The sequence below is a fragment of the Chrysemys picta genome, chromosome 6 (assembly GCF_011386835.1).
Source record: "Chrysemys picta bellii isolate R12L10 chromosome 6, ASM1138683v2, whole genome shotgun sequence".
In the NCBI taxonomy this organism is placed as follows: Eukaryota; Metazoa; Chordata; order Testudines; family Emydidae; genus Chrysemys; species Chrysemys picta.
This window is the reverse complement of record NC_088796.1, coordinates 110,542,472-110,561,916: the sequence shown is the minus strand read 5'-3', so window position 1 is coordinate 110,561,916 and position 19,445 is coordinate 110,542,472. Positions and strand designations below refer to the sequence as shown.

Genomic DNA, 19,445 nt, shown 5'->3' with positions numbered 1-19,445 from the left:
GCAAAATAAGGGTTGAAAAGTCAACTAGAGTTAAGTCTACAAGCTCAGCCTTAATGGTAAACCCTTAAAATATAGTCTCTTGAAAAATCAAAATTTGTCAGGTACAATAAATTATGATGGGGGAGAAACACAACTGACTGGAATCTCAAATAGCCTTACATAAAGTAAGTTACATCATAGTATGTAACCTTCAGAATTGGTTTGATCTTGAAGTCTCAATGAGATCCACAAATAAATCAAGTCCGGATAGAGGGAAATCAATTCAGTAGTTTTAATACTATTTATGTTTGAAGTTGTACAATCCAGAATTTGAGATACTCCTGTATTTCTTTTGCAGTGCGAAATCTGTATGCACTGAGAGAGATTAAGATTCTTCTCTGAACAAGGATGCAACACTGCTGAGGACTCTGACCGCATCTGCGGTCAAAAATGCAATAGTCTCTGAAAGCACCAAAAATAAACCACACAATGCACCAGAAAAAGATACAGCTTCTCCCTTCTAAATTAAAATTCTGGAAAAAGTCTGTATTGCTAAACTAAATTTCCCTTCTTCAGGAACTCAAAAAGGAGTTAAACAGATTCACAATTTAAAAACCTTTTCAGAGTATCTATCAAAACTGAACTCTGATGGAAACCTATTTTAAAGCAACCATGAGGAAAAAATTGAGTTGGGAAGGGTAGGGGGATTTTAAGCAGTTGTTTGGTTTTCCCTATAGCCTGATTGAGATGGAGGGGCGGGAAAGTTCTAGATACCATTGTTTGCCCCTCACAGTAAGCTAGTGTTTCATGGACAGGAAAAACACTATACAAAAGAAACCACGGTTATATTGAAAAGTAACCATTCTCTTATTTCCATAGGATACTTTAATACATTGAAGCAGAGATAAATGGGAAGAGATCAAAGTTACAATGAAAGGTTCAGAATATGCAGCTCTAAACAGATGTCAAGGAAGCTGAAGGTATTTTTCAGTATCCCAACACACAACAGAAAGCAAATAGTTTCAAGTAAACATTTTCCCATTTGGAATGATGTCTGGTAGTAATTTTCCCTGTTGTACATACAACCTGTGTTGAAGTTTCTCAGTAAGGAATTTATCATCTTAGGGCTTCCCAATTCTGCTCCCTGCTGGTTTGGCTTAAAATAAGGCTTGATGCATGTGACAGACAATACTGCAGAACTGGACATAATCACTAATACAGCTTAGTGATATCCATGTTCTGACTTTGAATTGCAAAAATATTTACAACAAAACAGTTTTAATTAGTTCTGCTAAGGAGACAAAGTTTTTATATATATATACATACATACACACACACACACAAACATCACAGAAGTCAAGGAAGTGTGGACCTCCATGTTAGTACAGAAGTTCAACAGTTCTGTATGTTGTATAACCACTTATTCTACGCTAAACACAAAGGAGTTTGTTAAAACAAAGTTCATTCTGAAAGCTAGTTCACCCTGGAATATGGCCACAGACACTGCCAAAATTCTGGACTTTAACAATTCTAACTTCAAATCATTAGTTCAAATAAAGTGGCTTTTTTTGAGATCCAGGGAATCTGATTTGTAGGAATTTCCCTGAAATCTGTTTTGTATTAACAAGGCAAATATTTGAAGTTTTTATACAGCAATTTTGTCATAGATAAAATTGGGTTCCTACTAAAGGAACTTTGACAGTAGTATATCTGCATAATAGCAACTACAATAAATGAAATTAAAAGGAATGGTTAGCATAATGACAAGGAACACAAACAGGGTCCTGTGCAAATAAATTGGAGGAAAACATATGGCCCTCACTCACTGTCTTTTCTGATCAAAGGGAGTTTCTACAAGTTAACATTTCCAAACTAATTTCAGCAGTCTGGCTGTGATTTTAAAGGAAGCACTCCGAGTGGCAAGGAGATTTGATTTTTTTTTTTTTTTAATTTACTTAAACAAGCCAGTATGTTCTAGAGCTGTCTGGAGATATGAAAGTTCAGTACTTTCTCTTAAAGAAAAAAATACAAAAGTCTTAAGTTAAAACTAGAAGTAGTATGTGTAATGAGTATGGATTTGTCTGCTTCTCTATGCTTCTTTTTCTGTCACTGTGCTTAGACTTGTTCATCTGTATGACTATAAGCTCTAAGATGTTGTTGAAAGTTCTGAAGGTGCACTCTAAGGGTATGTCAACATAGCAAAGAAAAACCCACGGGTGGCCTGTGCCAGGCAACTCGAGCTTATGGGGCTCGCACTGCAGGACTATTTCACTGCCCTATAGACACCCAGGCTCTGGGACCCTCCCGCCCTGTGCTTTTTTCTTTGCTGTGCAGACATACCCTACGCATGTCTCGCAAGAAACAAGCTTAAAAGAATTGTGAAATAGCAGTAACTATCCCTTAAGCAGGGCAGGCAGACATTGGCTGAAAACATGGGTTTCCTAGTCAAAGCTTGGGCTACTGACCAAAAGAACTGGCTTAGAAAGTAGTGGAAATCAGAATGTTTCAAAGACAGGCATATTTTATTTTTGTTAATGAATTAGAGTCCTTATTACCATTCTGAAAATAATTTTTATTGCTTCCAAAGCCAACTCTTTTTTGGTTCTACTTTGCCTCAAACTAGATCTCTGCTGGGAAGTACTGATGAAATGGCAGATTCCACAAAGACACACAACTCTATTTTCTAAAAGTACTGAACAATTTATTGTATTTTTGAAAGATTTTAATAGTTATGTATATACTTATGAATGTTGTTTACAAGGTCTAAGAACTTATCTAGAGTTTTCATTTAGTGCTACTGTAATTTGTTTCCAAATGGTTAATGAAACAGCAGTTAAGCTGATTTACCCAGCATCTGTATGATCTCTCAAGGTCCTTTCCAGTCCTATGATTCAAGGAGTCATCTGGTCCAGTCCCCTGCCCTCACTTGAAGGTTTATATGAAGTCTGATTCTTGAGAATACAGCAAGCCTTAGGAAGACTGTCAAAGAATATACTTTCTATAGTCTTGCTTTTTCTAGCCTGTATCACTGAACACTATGTGCCCAAGAATTACTATTTCCAGTCATGGATCAGTGCTAATTGTTTTCTTCCCTGCTGGTTTATATTAACTTTTCAAGGGACCTTGAAACTTGAGAATCCAATCTCATGTGCCACCAGGGCTAGAAATATACACTATCTACCGCTACGATGTATGGATTCCCAGGGATACAGAGCATTCATTTTGAAATCTTAACGGGTAAAAAGTCACAGCACCTTTAAAAATGAGGATATTAAAGTTACCAGAACCCCACCACTCCTACCAGGATTTGTGACCAATATCTTCATGTGACACAAGGTGAGAGATAATCTTCTTTATAATAGAAAGCCAAGACTTCCAGTATTTAAATTTTTTGAATTATCTGGCTTTTTTCATTTTGAGTATCATGTTCACTATTAAATAAAATCAAGATTGTGGCAATAAGTGTTATATGTAATATAGACAGCAATATTTGTCTGCATAAAGAAGACACAATGAATGTCTGTCTGATAAACACATGCAGAATATTTTAGGTATTACAGACACAATTAAGTTGAACTTTAAGGTTGCAGAGTTAAACACTCAAATGTTCAGAAATGCCAGATTTAAGTTTACTGGTGTAACCTTCATTCTTCCCCCCTTATGCATATGCATGATACAGTCTCTAATTATATGGTTGCATACTATATTTTTTCTTCCGGTGCTTAAAAAAATTACATTGGTCCTGAAATATTTTTATGGGTCCATCTGAAGCTCTATTAAGGATCCCCACTTGGTTGAACCACATCTTGGCCTCATTAACGGTGCCTTCCCAACCCATGTAAACTAAACCACAGGGATTTTTACTGCACATCCATAACCTAGTGTTGCCATGCACTAAGCACAGCACCCATCAACATACAGAGCTCATGAAAAGAGCATTGTTCCCCCCACCCCACCCCCAAAAAACACTGAACTTGCTTTAAACAAGTTACTCAAGTATACTCAGCATAGAATCCCATTAATTGTGATAACATACTGGGTTTCAAGAGTACTTAAGTGACTTTAGAGCCAAATTTCAGTTGAGTCAATGAGACTAAGGCCCTTTGAAAATTTTACCCTTTTGCTTGTGTGTTTTTCCTGAGCATGCACTCTTGCTGCCTTCAACCTCATATATACTTTTTTTTAAATGAGCCTTATTCTTATAAACTGCAATTTTGTAGCCAAAGTGCACAAAAGTCAAATGACTCAGTCTCTAACATTGTGATATAGACAATGAATATTACTCTAAATACTAACACGAAGATGAATACGATTAAGTCTAGACTTTTTCAAAAACAACAAGGAGTCTGGCGGCACCTTAAAGACCAACAGATTTATTTGGGCATAAGCTTTCTTGGGTAACAACCTCACTTCTTCAGATGCATAGAACGAAGTGAGGTTGTTACCCACGAAAGCTTATGCCCAAATAAATCTGGTCTTTAAGGTGCCACCAGACTCCTTGTTGTTTTTGTAGATACAGACTAACACGGCTACCCCCTGATTCTAGACTTGTAATCTTATTTACGAAACCAAATATTTTGTAGTCTTTGGTGATTAGTTTACATTCATGTCATGTCACAGGAATTAATTAGCTCTGTTTCTAGGGAAACAGTTCAACGCAATGATAATGTGAAGACTACCAGGAATCATGTGCTCATAAATGTGCAGTGTTTACGCAGTCCTGCTCTGCTGTGCAGTTTACACCATACTACAGGGTTTTGAGGCAGGTAATGTTGAATACCCAGAGAATAGAAACTTTTTTTTTTAAAGTAAAAATACTGATTAGCCAATGCTTTATAAAACTGCCAATATTTTGCAGTGACCCACCAGAAAAAGTCTTATATGGATTTTAGAGAGATGAGCTGCTATGAATCTGTTTTACACAAAGACTAAATGGGTTTTAAAAATAGCAGGCCACTTGGTCCTGTCTCCAGACCTCAAGAGCTAGCTATGCTAATACCACAAAACAGAATGTCCTCTCAATGATAAAATGAAACCTAACCCCCATACTTTCACTATTAAATGTGTTAAGAGTGACAGTGTCATTAGAACTTGCAAGTGGCCTGTAACTATATACAATTCCTATGTAACTGGAGAAAAAGGAAATCAAGTAATTGATATAGTGTCAATCCTGAAAAAAATTGAACAAGTTTTTGCCTAATGGAGTTGCCTGGTAGAAAAAATCCATCGTTTAGAATGGATTGGAGATTACAATCTTAAAACTCTCATTGCTTACTAACTTTGACTGCCCCCTCCCCATCCTAAAAAAGTAAGCCTCCTTTTCGACTGAATTCTCATCTTGTCTCAAATGGTGTGGTGGTTTTTTTTTTTTTTTTTTTTTTTTTTAAGTTTAATTTTTGAAGCAGATTGATCAAGGTGACTTTTAGAGTACAAAAAATATAACATATTTCAGACTTCAAAAACAAGTACTTTTCTTGAAACTAACTCAAACAGCCGCTAGTTATGTGTTCAAACTTCAGGCATTTATAAGAACGAACGCATAACCTTGTTCTGACAATTTTCATTTAAAAAATATTTAAGCTGTTTAGTCTTTCATCATGAAACATAGTTGTTGTTCACCATCGTCTGGATAAATCAGCTTGTTCTGTGACTCCTACAGAGATGCTTATTTTCCTAGAAGCTCTAACTTCCCTGGAAGACTGTTCTCTAGCAAATCTGCTAAAAACACACAATATTCCCATCTGAAAAACACTCTGCTAAATGAAAACCCCTAATCCCTTCCCCCTCACTTCCTCTCAGTGCCACACCCAGTTCTTTTAACAGAAGACTCTGCATTGGCCATATGTCTCAAACTGAGATGTACGCATGTCAAGTGAACAATTCCTTTCTACCCTAACCCACTTTCCAGGGCCATGCTATATTTCAATATTAAAAAAAAAAAAATCATCCTGAATTGTGCATATCTTCTGTATTGGGATATCAGAAGTTGGGAAGGAAAGAGCTATGTCATGATGCATAAAGCAGAAAAGGTAAGCACAGCCTCATGGGAAATACTAGACTATAAACATGGGGTTGCAGTATTTCAACACATAGTATTTAAAATTCAAGGCTTGCTAGAGAAGTTTGATTTCTTAAAACCATAAATTTTGCAGAGATTAATAATGGCTTTTTGCACTCCAGCATAAATCCTCATCCTAGGACTCAAAAGCTTAAGCTTTTGTGTGCGAAGATGTGCTTTTTAAAAAAAGGGCATTCCAAAAATGTTTTCCTTAACTGTTTTACCAAAACTATGTTAAAACATTTTTTTTTTAAGTTTACCTTTATGCAAGGGTGACTTGATTACAGTTTAAGCATCTACATGGGAAACAAATATTTAATAATGGGCTCTTCAGTCTAGCTGGGAAAGGTATAACACAATCCAATGGCTGGAAGATGAAGACAGACAAACTCAGACTGGAAAAAAGATATAGATTTTTGACAGTGAGGGTAATTAACCACTGGAAATTTTAGCAAGGGTCGTGGTGGATTCTCCATCACTGGTTACTTTCTAAAATAAAAATTGAATGTTTTGCTAAGATGTAGAAATTATCCTGGCAAACTTCTATGGCCTGAGTTTATACAAGCACTCAGACTAGATGATCACAATGGTCCCTTCTGGACTTGGAATCTAATCTATGAATCCACTTGCTGTCTGACTTTTTGCATTTCATTGGAGAGTTTCTATCCACTTTTAATATTTGCACACCAGCTCAGTACTGAAATATTTAGGTTGCAAATGATGCAGGATCTTGACTAGGACAAGACAAATCTAGCCTTGTGTTAGATGTAGTATATAACCATACAAAAAGGTGCAATTTTGGGGAGGACAGAGATACCTGATGTTTAAGTAAAGCAAAGAGACCCCAGCCTGGCACAGACGTTTTAGTGGTGTGGAACAATGATTAAGCAGGGTTAAAACCTTATGTTCATTCTCAGCCAGCCAGTTTTTCAGCATCCCAGAAAGGGATCTCAGCTGGCTGAGAACGAACATAATGTTTTCACAGTCCTTAACGAACACTCCACAAATCAAGCTTAGAACTTAATTACCAATGCTTTTTACAGCGACTAGTTTAGCTGTGCTTATATTCTACTTAATTTTTTTTTTAAAATCGGAAGCACTGTCTTCTCTACCTTTTTTAAAAACTTGTCTTTTATGTAAGACGAAGTTGATTTGGCGGTGAAGACTAAGTTGAGGTCTTCACTTCTGTACAGAAAGGAGGAGAGAATATTTATGGCAGAGGTCCCCAAACTGTGTGTGGTGTGCCCCCCTAGAGGGATGCAGAGGAAAATCCAGGGGGCATGATGGGGCCCAGGCCAGCCCCCACAGGGGGGGTGGAGAGGGAATGCCAGCCAGAGCCAGTGCCACTCCACTCCCAGCCCTCCACCCAGCCCTGCCCCCAAAGCTCCACACCCAGACCTTCAGCTTTGCTTCCAGCCCCAGCTCTTGCCATCTTACCCCTGGCTGCATCCCTCACCCCCCAAGGCACAACCCTGCTCCCAGCTCCAGGGGCAGGGGTCACAGATGGGGTAAGGAGGGGGTGCGATCCTGAAAAGTTTGGGGACCACTGATCTAGGAATAAGGGATTTCAGATGTGCATAAGGATGGTGAGTCAGAATATTGGATGGTCTTCAGTCTTTGTGCAGAGTGGGTGGAGATATGGAGGCAACAATTACAGTTGGCATTGGCACATTAATGCTCTAGCTTTTTCCATATTTTAATTTTGAATTTTAAATATTCTGTCCAAATTTGTGGTTGGGGAATATTTAACATTTTGACCATGCTGCCTTCATCAGGAAATGTCTTTAAAGAGGTAAAGGGCCATGACTGTCGTCATAGTGAAGCACATGATATTCCAAGAAGTAACTAAAGGAAATTTATCCTCTTCAGATTCTTGGAAAAATAAGTAAAGTACTAGTTTGACTGACAGTACTCTAAAGCTTTCCAGATAGGAGCACTGCTGTTGCATGAGCTCTGAGAATACACTGAATGAGACACTCAGTGCATCTAAAAATTCTTAACAGTGGGTAAACTTAATTTATTCATCTACTTCAGTAACTGCTAAACAAAGAGAAGCACCCAAATTCTGACTCTGTATTCAAGACATCTAAGCTTCTTGGTTTGAAAGACTGAGTTAGAGAAATCTCATGGGCTAAAGATTTCTGCAGCTTTCTACTTCCTTCCAGTCAGTACAAAACCATCATTGTTTCTCATGAGTCAGATATATCCACCAGGAACTGCAGATGCCAATGAGAATAGGTATTTTGAACCTCAAAGCTTAAATTTTGGGCAGAACATAAAATTATTTTAATCTGGGGTCTTGCTTTATATATTTCTCAAAGTAATTGAACTTATGAATGTTTCTATTCATGCCAAAGTATGGGTTAAGTGAACAAGAAGTGTGAACTTTCCACTCTCAACATTCATCTTGACTCGAGTAACCATATTTCTTTAATGCCACCTGTTTAGCTAATACTCTGCATTAGGCACCAGATCTTTCAAACTAAGGAGATGCTCTGTTCATGGAAAAAATAAGTTACACTACCTTTCTACTGCTACATTATGGATTAAACTCCTGCTAAAGCCAGGATGACTATTTTTTTGATTCCCTTAATCAAGTTTCAATCTGACCAGCACATCACCTGTATCAAGAATGGGAATGTCTTGGCAAACAGCAGTGTTGTATATCTTTGTCTATGAATCACACTTATAAAAAATAATATATATGAAGTATTTCTATGCTTGTAATCTGGAAATGATATACATTACCATCCTGCATTCTCCAACAAATTCCGCACAATGGCCTGAGGTACTGAGCAGTTGTAATAACCCATGCCAATGTAGGACCTCCAGATTTTGTTCTTGTTTGCAATATTGTGTAGAGTTTCAAGGATTTCATTTTCACCTGATTGAAAAGAAAATGTTATGTTATACAGGAACAAATGTTAATTGTTTTGACTCAACGGCCTTGTTTGACTTGGTGTAGAAATGAGCAGTTAACAGTTTTAGAACAAACTAAGGGAAGAGACAGTAGTAAATGAGGTATTAATCTAGCAAAATATTTAGGGAGAATTTAAGTCTACAGATCAAAATATTTTCCAAAAAGGAGCAGACTTGAGTAACGCTGACATTATACATTAACTTCCATTTTTCCTCTTCCCTTATAGGTTGCCTTTGTGAATAGTTGCATCCCACTAATCTCTTAACATGAAAGATTTAGTTTTAGGAAACTATTCTTTTCTTGCTTTAGTCCTACAATACTAATACAGTATAAGTTATTTAAACAAAGTAAATGCCACTATCATAGGATAAACCATTGCCTAAATCTTCATAAGATTCCAAACATTTTCCATCCTACAGAGGGAGAATGTTGTGGATTTTCAAACCCCACGTGCTTTCTGGGGCAGTTGTGTATGCATGAATACAGGCACTCCAGGAAGGGACCTTTACTCACCTGAAACTGGCAGAATCAACAGCAAGATGAAGCTGTACATCATTCAAAATTAAGGTTTAGTGAACCTGTCATAAATAGATCTCAAACTTTCCTAGCTTCCTACCCAGGAACATCAGAGGCTAGAATACTAAGGAACTTTATATTTTACCTTATTCTCAGTAATAATATGCCATGTGCAGTGGTAATACAAAAGATTTCTCCCTTCATTTCTGATGCAGTTTATTCCAGAAGGAATTATAGAACACAAAACTGGGCAAATCAGGTCAGTTTCATAGTAGAGTAGGCTTTGGAATGGACCTCTCCACCTAAGTAAAAGGTTACAGGGCCATTAGCAGAAGACACATTGCAACTCTCACTAATCACAAATACGATAATGAAAATGTTTAAATTGTGGTGCAGATGAGTAATTGGTTCCCCCTCCTCCTCCTCCACCACTATTGTATTCGTAAAGTCACATTTACTGCAACTGGTTCCCAGAGGTTAATGGCTTGAGAAAGTTGTTTTCGCAATTACTTCCAACAAGATTGATCAGATTTGAATGGGATGGACCACTGCCATGGTGCCATGTCTGATTGGAATTCTCACACATGGTGATGTCATGGTGTCTTTTCTTCTTTATGTGGCTATAGCCAAGAGGCAATTTATGTGCAGGAAGTGGAGCATTTGTTCAATGCAGTCACAAAATGTGGTGGCCTAGATATTGCCCAATGACAGTATTTGTCATGTGGAGAGGCTGGCCTCAAAACATCAACTCTTTTCACAGACCGAGCTGTATGATACTTGATGACCATACTAACTGCCCTGCATTGTATCTGAACTGGTGAGCTAAAAGTGTGGTGGTTTTTCCCCCACCCCCACCCTGTATCACTACCAATACCTTGAGCAATCCATTCCTTGCAAATGCCCTCTTAAAGTGCATGGTTTATCCAGCCCTGAGTAATGTTTCCTTTCTGATAAGAAGAGAGCAAGTTTAAAGCCAGAAGGGATCATTGTGATAACCTAGTCTGACTTCCTGCATGTTGCAAGCCACTGAACTTCATCCACTCACTCCTATACTAGGACCATAATCTCTGGCTAAGTTACTGAAGTCCTCAAATCAGGATTTAAAGACCAAGTTACAGAGAATCCACCTTTTGCTCTAGTTCAAACTAACAAGTTACTTATGCTCCATGCTGTGGAGAGAGGCAAAAAACCCAGGGCCTCTCCCAATCTGACTTGGGGGACAGGGAAGGGATTCCTTCTTGACCCCAAATATGGTTATCAATTAGACCCTGAGCATGTGGGCAAGACACCCCCCCCTTACCCCCCAGCCAGACACCTTGGAAAGAATTCTCTGTAGTAACTCAGAACCCTCCCCATCTAGCATCCCATCACTGGCCACTGGAGGTATTTGCTGCTAGCAGTCACCAGATGAGCTATGTGTCATTATAGGCAACCTCATCACAACACAGCTTCCATAAACTTAGCAAGCTCAGTCTTGAAACGAGTTAGGTTTTTTGCCCCCACTACTCCCCTTGGGAGGTTATTCCAGAATTTCACTCCTCTGACTGTTAGAAATCTTCATCTAATTTCAAGCCTAAACTTGTTGATGGCCAGTTTAAATCCATTTGTTCTTGTGCCATCATTGACCTTTAACATAAATAACTTCTCTGACTCTCCAGCGTTCATCCCTGGTGTATTTCGAGAGCAATCATATCTCTTGTCACCCTCTGTTTGGCTAGGCTAAACCAAGCCAAGCTCCTTAAGTCTTCTCTCATAAGATAGGTTCTCCATTCCTGTGATCATCCTAGTAGCTCTTCTCTGCACTTGGTCCAATTTGAATTCATCTTTCTTAAATATGGAGACTAGAATTGAATACACTATTCCAGATGAGGTCTTACTAGTGCCCTGTATAATGGTATTAACACTTCCTTTTCTCTCCTGGAAATACCTCGCCTGATGCATCCTAGGACTGCATTAGCTTTTTTCATGGCCGCACCACATTGGTGGCTCAGTCATCCTGTGATCAACCAATACATCCAGATCTTTCTCCTCCTCTGTCACTTCTGATATGTTCCCAGCTTATAGCAAAAATTATTGTAGTTACTCTAAGTGCACTCTGCACTATTACATTTCTAATATTCCAGTTTTCAAGGTCCTCCAGATCTTCTTGGGCCTCCTCCATATTGGCAATACCTCCCAACTTTGTGTCATCTGCAAACTTTATTAATATTCCTCCATTTTGTACCAAGGTCATTAATGAAAATGTTAAATAAGATGGGTCCCAAGACTGATCCCTGAGGAACTCCTCCTCCCTCCAGCCTGACAGTTCACCTTTCAGTATGACCCATTGTAGTCTCCCCTTTAATAGGGTTACCAGATAGCAACCATGAAAAAAATGGGATGGGGGGGTTAAATAGGTGCCTATATAAGAGAGTCCCAAAAAATGGGACTGTCCCTTTTAAAAATTGGACATCTAGTCACCCTACCCTTTAACCAGTTTCTTACCCACCTTTCAATTCTCATATTAATCCTCATCATTAATTTAATAATTTCCCATGTGGAACTGTATCAAATACCTTACTGAAATCCAGGTAGATTGGATATACTGCATTTCCTTTTCTAAAAATTGATTATCTTCACAAAGAAAGATCAAGTTGGTCTGGCACAATCAACTATGTTGTAATTTATCCTAATTTTTCCTCTATTTTCTGAACTACTTTCTCTTTCAAAATTTATTCCAAGACCTTGCATACAACTGAGGTCAAGCTAAGGGGCTTGGAGTTTCCTGGATCATTGTCCTCCCCGCACCCCCTCCCAGCCCTTCTTAAAAATAGGTACTATATTAGCAATTTGCCAGTCAGAGGTAACAGCCCCCAAGTTGTCAGATTCATTAAAAATCCTTGCTAATGGTCTTGCAATTTCATGTGCCAGTTCACTTAATATTCTTGGATGGCGATTATCTGGGCTCCCTGACCTGGTCCCATTAAGCTGTTTTGAGTTTGACTTCTACCTTAGATATAGTAATTCAGACTTCTATATTTCCATTCCTATTAGCCACCCTGAAGCTACCCTTAAGTTCCTTATTACCTTTATTAAAAACAGAGGCAAAGTATTCATGTAAGTGTTGGACCAGGCCTAGATTATCTTTAATCGCCACTCCATGCTCAGTACTTAACAGTCCCACTTTTTTCGTTTTCTTTTTATTTATATGGCAGAGGTGGCCAAACCACAGCTCTTTTACAGTTAGTGTGGCTTGTGGAGCCACCCACATTCTCTGCCCCCCCCCCCAATTCTCCACCTACCAGACTGGGGTCTGGGAGCTTGGGGCTTCTGCCCTGCAGCAGGGTGGTGGGGCTAGGGACTTCTCAGAGCTTCAGTCCTGCAGGGTGTGCCTGCTGGGGCTTCAACAAGAGCAGGCCTCTCACGGGGCTGAAGCCTTGAGCCCCAGCTCACAAACTTCTGACAATTGTCATATTCAGCTCAGAGGGTAAGTAAGCTTGGCCACCCCTGTTTATAGGATTAAAGAAGCTTTACTGTTGCAAGATCCAATTCTGCGTGGCTTTTGGCAGTTCTCACTTTTTCTCTATGCTTTCTGACCGCCAAGAGGTAATTTTCCTTGCAGATCCATCCCATCTTCCATTCCTTGTAGGCTCTCTCTTAACCCATTTGAGATGTTTGCTCATCCAGCTTGGTCTGCAACCTTTCACTATGAATTTTTTCCCCCTGCTTAGGGTACAGGTTTCAGATAGTTTCTGCAACTTTGACTTGAAGTAATTCCAAGCTTCTTTCACATTCAGATCCTTCAATCCAGTCCACTTCCCTTAATTCTTCCAGGTCTGCCCTTTTGACATGGACCCTATTTGCAGACTTATTTTTATTTATCCTTCCATTTAGTTTAAACCAAATTTGATCATGATCACTCAAACCAAGGTTGTCCTCTACAACCATTTCTTCTATGTGGCCCTAGTGACTTGCCAATACTAGATCTAAAATGGCATCACCTCTTGTTAGTTCAGTGACTATTTGAAGAAATCTGTCAGCTATGACATCCAGGAATAGCTGGGGCCTATCACTATTAATAGCATTTGTCCTCCAATTTACATTTGGGAAATTGAAGTCTGCTGGGAATTGTGTGATTATGGGATTTTTTTTCATTAAAAAAAATACTGAAGATGGTTCTTATTCATATCAAAATCTGATTCTGGCAGACTCCATTTTATTACCCAGACTCTTTATATTGGTCTACGGACATCTGAGTTTCTGTGTGGCGTCCCCCGATTCCTTGCTCGATTAGGTACAGTCATTCTGCTGCCAATATCACCTACCTGACCATTACTGTCAGTGGTCTTTTCTCTTGGATGTCTGTTCCTTTCTCCATTGCTGTATCCTCTTATTTGATTTTCCTCCCGCTAGTATTTAGAAGCGGGAATGATGATTACATGAGCATCTCTCAACGGTGTTCCCAGAATTACTAGTCTTAAAGCTCTTTTAATCAGTTGTGCCAATCTCCATCCAAGAAGTCTATTTCCCTTTCTAATCAGGTGGAGTCCACCCCATAAGAATGCTCCTCTGTCCACGGATGCCTCTCAATGGTCAAACATCCCAAATCTCTCCTTCGTCGTACCATTGCCTAAGCCATCTGTTGATCATCATAATTTTGTCTTCCCTTCACTCTCTTCTTCTAGGGATAGGTTGAATCCCAATGAAGATCACCCGAGCTTCCATTTCTTTAAGCATCTTCTCCAGCCTGGCATAGTTTCCCTTGATGCATTCCAGCAAGAATCTATCATTATTTGTTCCAACATGAAGAACAAATCAGTGGATTCTTTCCTGCTCCCATAGGATCCTCTTCACTCAGGTCTACAACCTGTATCTTAGCTCCTGGCAACCAGCACACGCTTCTGTTCTCCAACTCCACTCTAGTGATAGGCCTCTATGTAATTGAGGACTCCCTACTAAGAACAGACGGGCCGCTTATCTGCCCTTCTTAGTAGGGAGTCCCTAGTTACAGACCTTACTCTTCCTGGTGTTTGGTGCAAGTCTCCAGCTGTCAGTCTTCTGTTTTCACTTGCAATCTTCTGTGAGTCATCCTCTATTGTTCTGGGACTCCAAATCTCAAGGAATATAAACGTGTAGTGGGGCCATGTACTCCTTGATGGAAGGCTTGTGCTCTAGAATACAGACTCATTATAAAATAATATGGGGTTTCTAGTCCTCTAGGTGGTCAAGAGAACTTTGAAAATGTGAACCCTCTGTAAAAGATAGTCATCTTAATTAGGTCTAAATCAGCCTACAGCAATGGATCTGGGTGCTAATTTTTGAAACCCACTACCAATTTAAGAGTCAATATTGCTAGCTGTTACATGGCAGACTGTTTTTAGGAGAAACCACCCACTAATATGCTAATTTTACAAACCCAAATTGTCTAAAATTGCCAAAATCCTAAAGGTTTCCTTCCCAGCTATCAATCTTCAGTTTCTCCACTCCGCCTCTCAATTTATTGTGCCATTATGTCTTGTCAAAATTTTTTTTATGGCAGATCAAGAACTGTCTGGCTTCAGATGCTGCTACTGCCTTAGTATCCCTTCTTCCCCAGACTTCATAATGTGGTGTTTACATAATAGTTCTCCCCCTTCTAGAAGTCTGGTTTATTAACAACATTCAAAACACCACAATTCTTCCGGATCACAATCCTAGTCGCAGAGTTCTTATGCCTTTTCCTGCTGAAACTTCACTCCAAGCAAACTTGCTCCCCCTAGCCTTCTGCTTCAGAACTAAGGAGAGCTTCAGCATAAAGCAGTGGTTTTCAAAAAAAAAATTTTTCTGGCACCCCAGTTGAAGAGAACTGATGCCTGCTACTCAACAGAGCTGGGGATAAGGGATTTGGAGTGTGGGAGGGGCTCAGGGCTGGGGCAAAGGGTTGGGGTGAGGGCTATGTGGTGAATGCTGAGCTGGGAATGAAGGGTTCATGATGTGGGAGGGGGGGGGGTCTGGGCTGGGGATGAGGGAACTTTGGGTTTGGGGGGCTCAGGGTTGGGACAGAGGGTTGGGGTACAGGAGAGGGTCAGGGATCTGGGCTGGGGGTGCAGGCTGTGGGGTGGGGTTGAGGGATTTGGGGTGCAGAAAGGGGCTCTAGTATGGGGGGGGGGTGCTCAGGACTGGGGCACAGGCTTACCTCGGGCAGCTCCTGGTCAGCGGTGCAGTGGGGGTGCTAAGGCAGGCTTCCTGCCTGTCCTGGCACCGCGGACCATGCTGCACCCTGGACCCAGCCAGCAGCAGGTCCACCTCCTAGGTGGAGGCATGCAAGCGGCTCCATGCACCTCTTGCCTGCAGGCACTGCCCCAGCTCCCATTAGCAGATTCCCAGCCAATGGGAGTGCGGAGCCAGTGCTCTAAGTAGGGGCAACACGCGGAGCCCTGTGGCCTCCCTGCCTAGGAGCCGGACCCTGTTGCTGGCAGCTTTCGGGACGCAGCACAGTGTCAGAACAGGTAGGCACCTGAGCTCTAGTTCTTTTCTATCCTGCAGCAGGCCTGATTGCTAGTCATGTTCCCATTACGTGGTCCTGAACTGAAATGTAAACTAGTTGCAGGTGAGGCTGAAACCTAGACTCTCTTAATGTGTCAGCTCACCCTATGAGTGGCAAGTACTGAATTTAAGAGATGAATAAGGTTACTGCAGTGGTTTATATAAATTTAAATTTTAAAATGGAGAATTTCCACTTTGCTATCCCTGAGTGCTGCCAAATCCAGGGATCTTGTTGCAGAATAGGGGACTAATTTGCCCGTGAATACACAGGCCTTGAAAACAAACTGCACTCCTGCATATTAGTCTTCTCTGAAGACAGGCTGTATGAACAAGACTAGTGACATTGGTCACAATATACAACATTTGTATGTATTATTTATACTTTGCAATGTAAACACTCTGGTCTTAGATCACAGATTTATTTTTCCTCTCCAGGTAGTGAAATAAGAAAGCATCATACTAAACTAGGCAAAATAAAATTGATAAATGAATAGATTTAAGAAACACATGGAAGTCAGCCAGCACACTCAACCTCCTGCTGCCAGTTTTCTAGGGCAGCACAGATTAAATGCTTAATCTTCGCTCTCTCCACTGAAAATAGTCCTGTAATCCTTCAAGTACTTAACTGACAAATCTTTTCTGCTGAATAAATAAATGCAGTTGACCTTGTTTCTTTCCTTAATTCAGTGTATAACATCATCAGAGGCAATACTAACAACAGCGATCATTAGTCTCATGGTATTGTTATATCCGAATCATGGAAGAGAACACTGCAGCTTCTGTCAGGAGTTCAATGTTCACATTTATGGATTTCACAACTTCAACAAACAAGTTGCTGCTTTTTAGCAGCAAGAGCCTTACGTAAGTTTCCAATTTCTTCCCCCTCTCCCTCCTGTCTCTCTAACACACCCATCTGATGTATGCTTTCTAGAAGCTATAAATCACTTAGTTCTTTGTGTGATCTATATTGTTTCTTTCACAGCTTTGCTTAGATGACCTGATTTTACTTATTTGAGACTGACTAATCTATGTAAGATGACAGTCTGAAATCAGAGCTCTGCATCTTTCCACTCCCATCCCACACAGTTCTACTTACCTGAATGTTGTTCTCCCACTTTGTCACTAAGGAACAGGTAACACACATCTTTGTATGACAAATGATGCTAAAGAACAGTCTCACGATATGTCTAAGAATGCCCAGTTCTGGACTGTTTTAAAAGAACAGGCACCAGTTCATGCAAATATAGCTCAGAATCATTTAATCAATAAACACTGGAGTGGCAAAACCCACTGTCCATCTTGGATGGAGAAGCACCAGAGTAGGCAGGGAATGGCTCTGCTGGCAGTAAAAATGTGGCCACTGGTCAAATGACACTGAAAGGCAGGGACGGAGGACAGCAGTAACACATCACAGAACAGATAGCAGAAGAGCATGGATCTGAGGTTGAGCCATAATCAAAAAGCAAATGCCAACTAACAATCTGTTTTGGTGAATATATAACACTCATTTCACTCCTGTGATGCAATGCCAATCAAACAAACCTCAGTAGAATTATAGCACCTTAATTCACAATTAATGTATGCCAAGTCAAATAATGTTTTATTGGTTAGTAGTTAAAACTTCCTAGACGTGGTCCCTTGCCCACTAAACGCTGACAGAAAAGAGACACTGCACAGAACAACGAAAAGGTAAAGAGAGTGCTCAATTTTTATTTATTTTTACTTAATGTATGTGGAACATCACAGGTGCCAGGAGGAGAGAGGGAACTGTCAAGGACATCTTATGTACCCTGGATTCTGTTTGGGAGGGGAAGCCAGTGTCAGGGTTTTTTTCCTCTGGAAAGAATCTCTATTCTTTTATAGAAATCTTCACACTGTATTGATTAAGCATAGTCCTATTTCAGATTTACCATAGCAATGACATTTCCTTCCCCCTCTTCCGTCCACCCACTGGCCTTATCTACATTAAGGCCACATCTATACCAGGAACACTCTACCAATATGGGAATACCAGTATTTTATGACCATATAAATGGCATCAATGCTAGGAGAGCTTCTCTGGTAAAGCTGTGCTTTTACCTGTATACCTTATTCCACTAGCCCGAAGTGAAAGAGCTATAATTGTGAAAGTGAACATTTGTGGATATAACTGCATCACCAGTGGCTTCTGTCAGCACAGTTATATTGGTTACGGAAGGGATCGCACCTCTCAACACCGCTGACATAACTATTCTGATAAAAGCCTATAGTGTAGATGTGGCCAATGAAATTTAGAACTTATAGCTCACTTCTAGAGTAATTTCACTGATAACAGTGCAAGATATAATGCAGACAAGTCTTCTACATCTTTGCTACTGCCACATCAGGACTTGAGAGAGTGTACTTCACATTTAACCACAGGTGCCCAAAGCCACATGTCATCCCTCCAGAGCCATACCACTCCCCTATGCCCATTTCCTCATTAGGAGATCATCTTTATTGCTGGATCAGTTACACTTAGTTAATATCAAGGCCTTGTCTACCATTGAAAGTTTTATCAGTTCTACAGATATAAACTCCTGTGTTAACACTCTTATTGCAGTCTGAGTGGCTTTTTTTCCAGGTTAGTTTAAACCCTATGCTAAGTAACATATGCTAAATATAAAGCACCACTTGTATTAGAATAAGTGTTCACATGGGGGTGGAGGAGTTATACTGGTATAAATTATATTGTCTTAAATTCACACTCTTATTCTGGGGAGAAAAAAAAAAAGCAACCCTCCCACATAGACAAAGTCCAAGAAGGTATACCACTACCATAAGCTAAAATAAGGCAGAAGTTGAAAGCACTCAATTCCTGCTTATTCTGGATGAGTGGAGGTATGGAGTTTTGTTTTGTTTTTGTTTTTTTAAAGCTGTGTATCCAACCCAAACTTTGACTTCAGTGGGACTTGAGTACATGCTTGAATGCTTTCCTGAACTGATCCGTATTCTCTGGAATAAAAATATTCTATGTATATTTTTAAAAGCCCTGTTACACAAGAACTATTGACCTAGTCCCAACAGTCACATTAGGAAAGGGTTAGCTATTTAAAATGATCAGGTTTAACAAAAAATACTAATAGAGATTACTTGCCCCACTCCCACATAAAATGTGAAAATTCTGCGTACATTTTGTGAAGTGTTAGGAGAAGGAAATTTTTGTTTAGTTCATCTAATACGTTTTAAATTAAATATAATTCTCAAACAAAAGTGACTTTCCACACTTATCTTATAGATTAAAGGGAAACAATACATACATACCACATTTCTATAAGAAATTCTACTTGATAGCTAGAAAGACAGCCTTCCCTACATTAGCTAGGAGGCAAGTTTGATCTAGCTCTTCTGGGTACAATTTGTTCAGTACCAAGTTACACAGTTTTAGACAGAGCTTTCTAGTAGATCTTTAAACAAATATTGTCTTCCACCAGCAATACAAAGGAAGAC

General features: G+C 39.8%; 1 protein-coding gene across 5 annotated transcripts in view; it reads right to left on the bottom strand.

Moving 5' to 3' along the window:
* GLDC (glycine decarboxylase) overlaps positions 1 to 19,445 on the bottom strand; it is a 100,141-nt gene that overhangs the window by 43,044 nt on the left and 37,652 nt on the right. For 3 of the 5 annotated variants that reach the window (XM_065550538.1, XM_008169320.2, XM_065550541.1), the window contains one exon: positions 8,786 to 8,921. In XM_065550538.1, coding sequence (XP_065406610.1) covers positions 8,786 to 8,921 — 136 coding nt within the window. Of the gene's footprint in view, positions 1 to 8,785; positions 8,922 to 9,618; positions 9,776 to 19,445 lie in introns of all 5 variants that reach the window. The other 2 variants (XM_065550539.1, XM_065550540.1) reach the window with 1 other exon arrangement.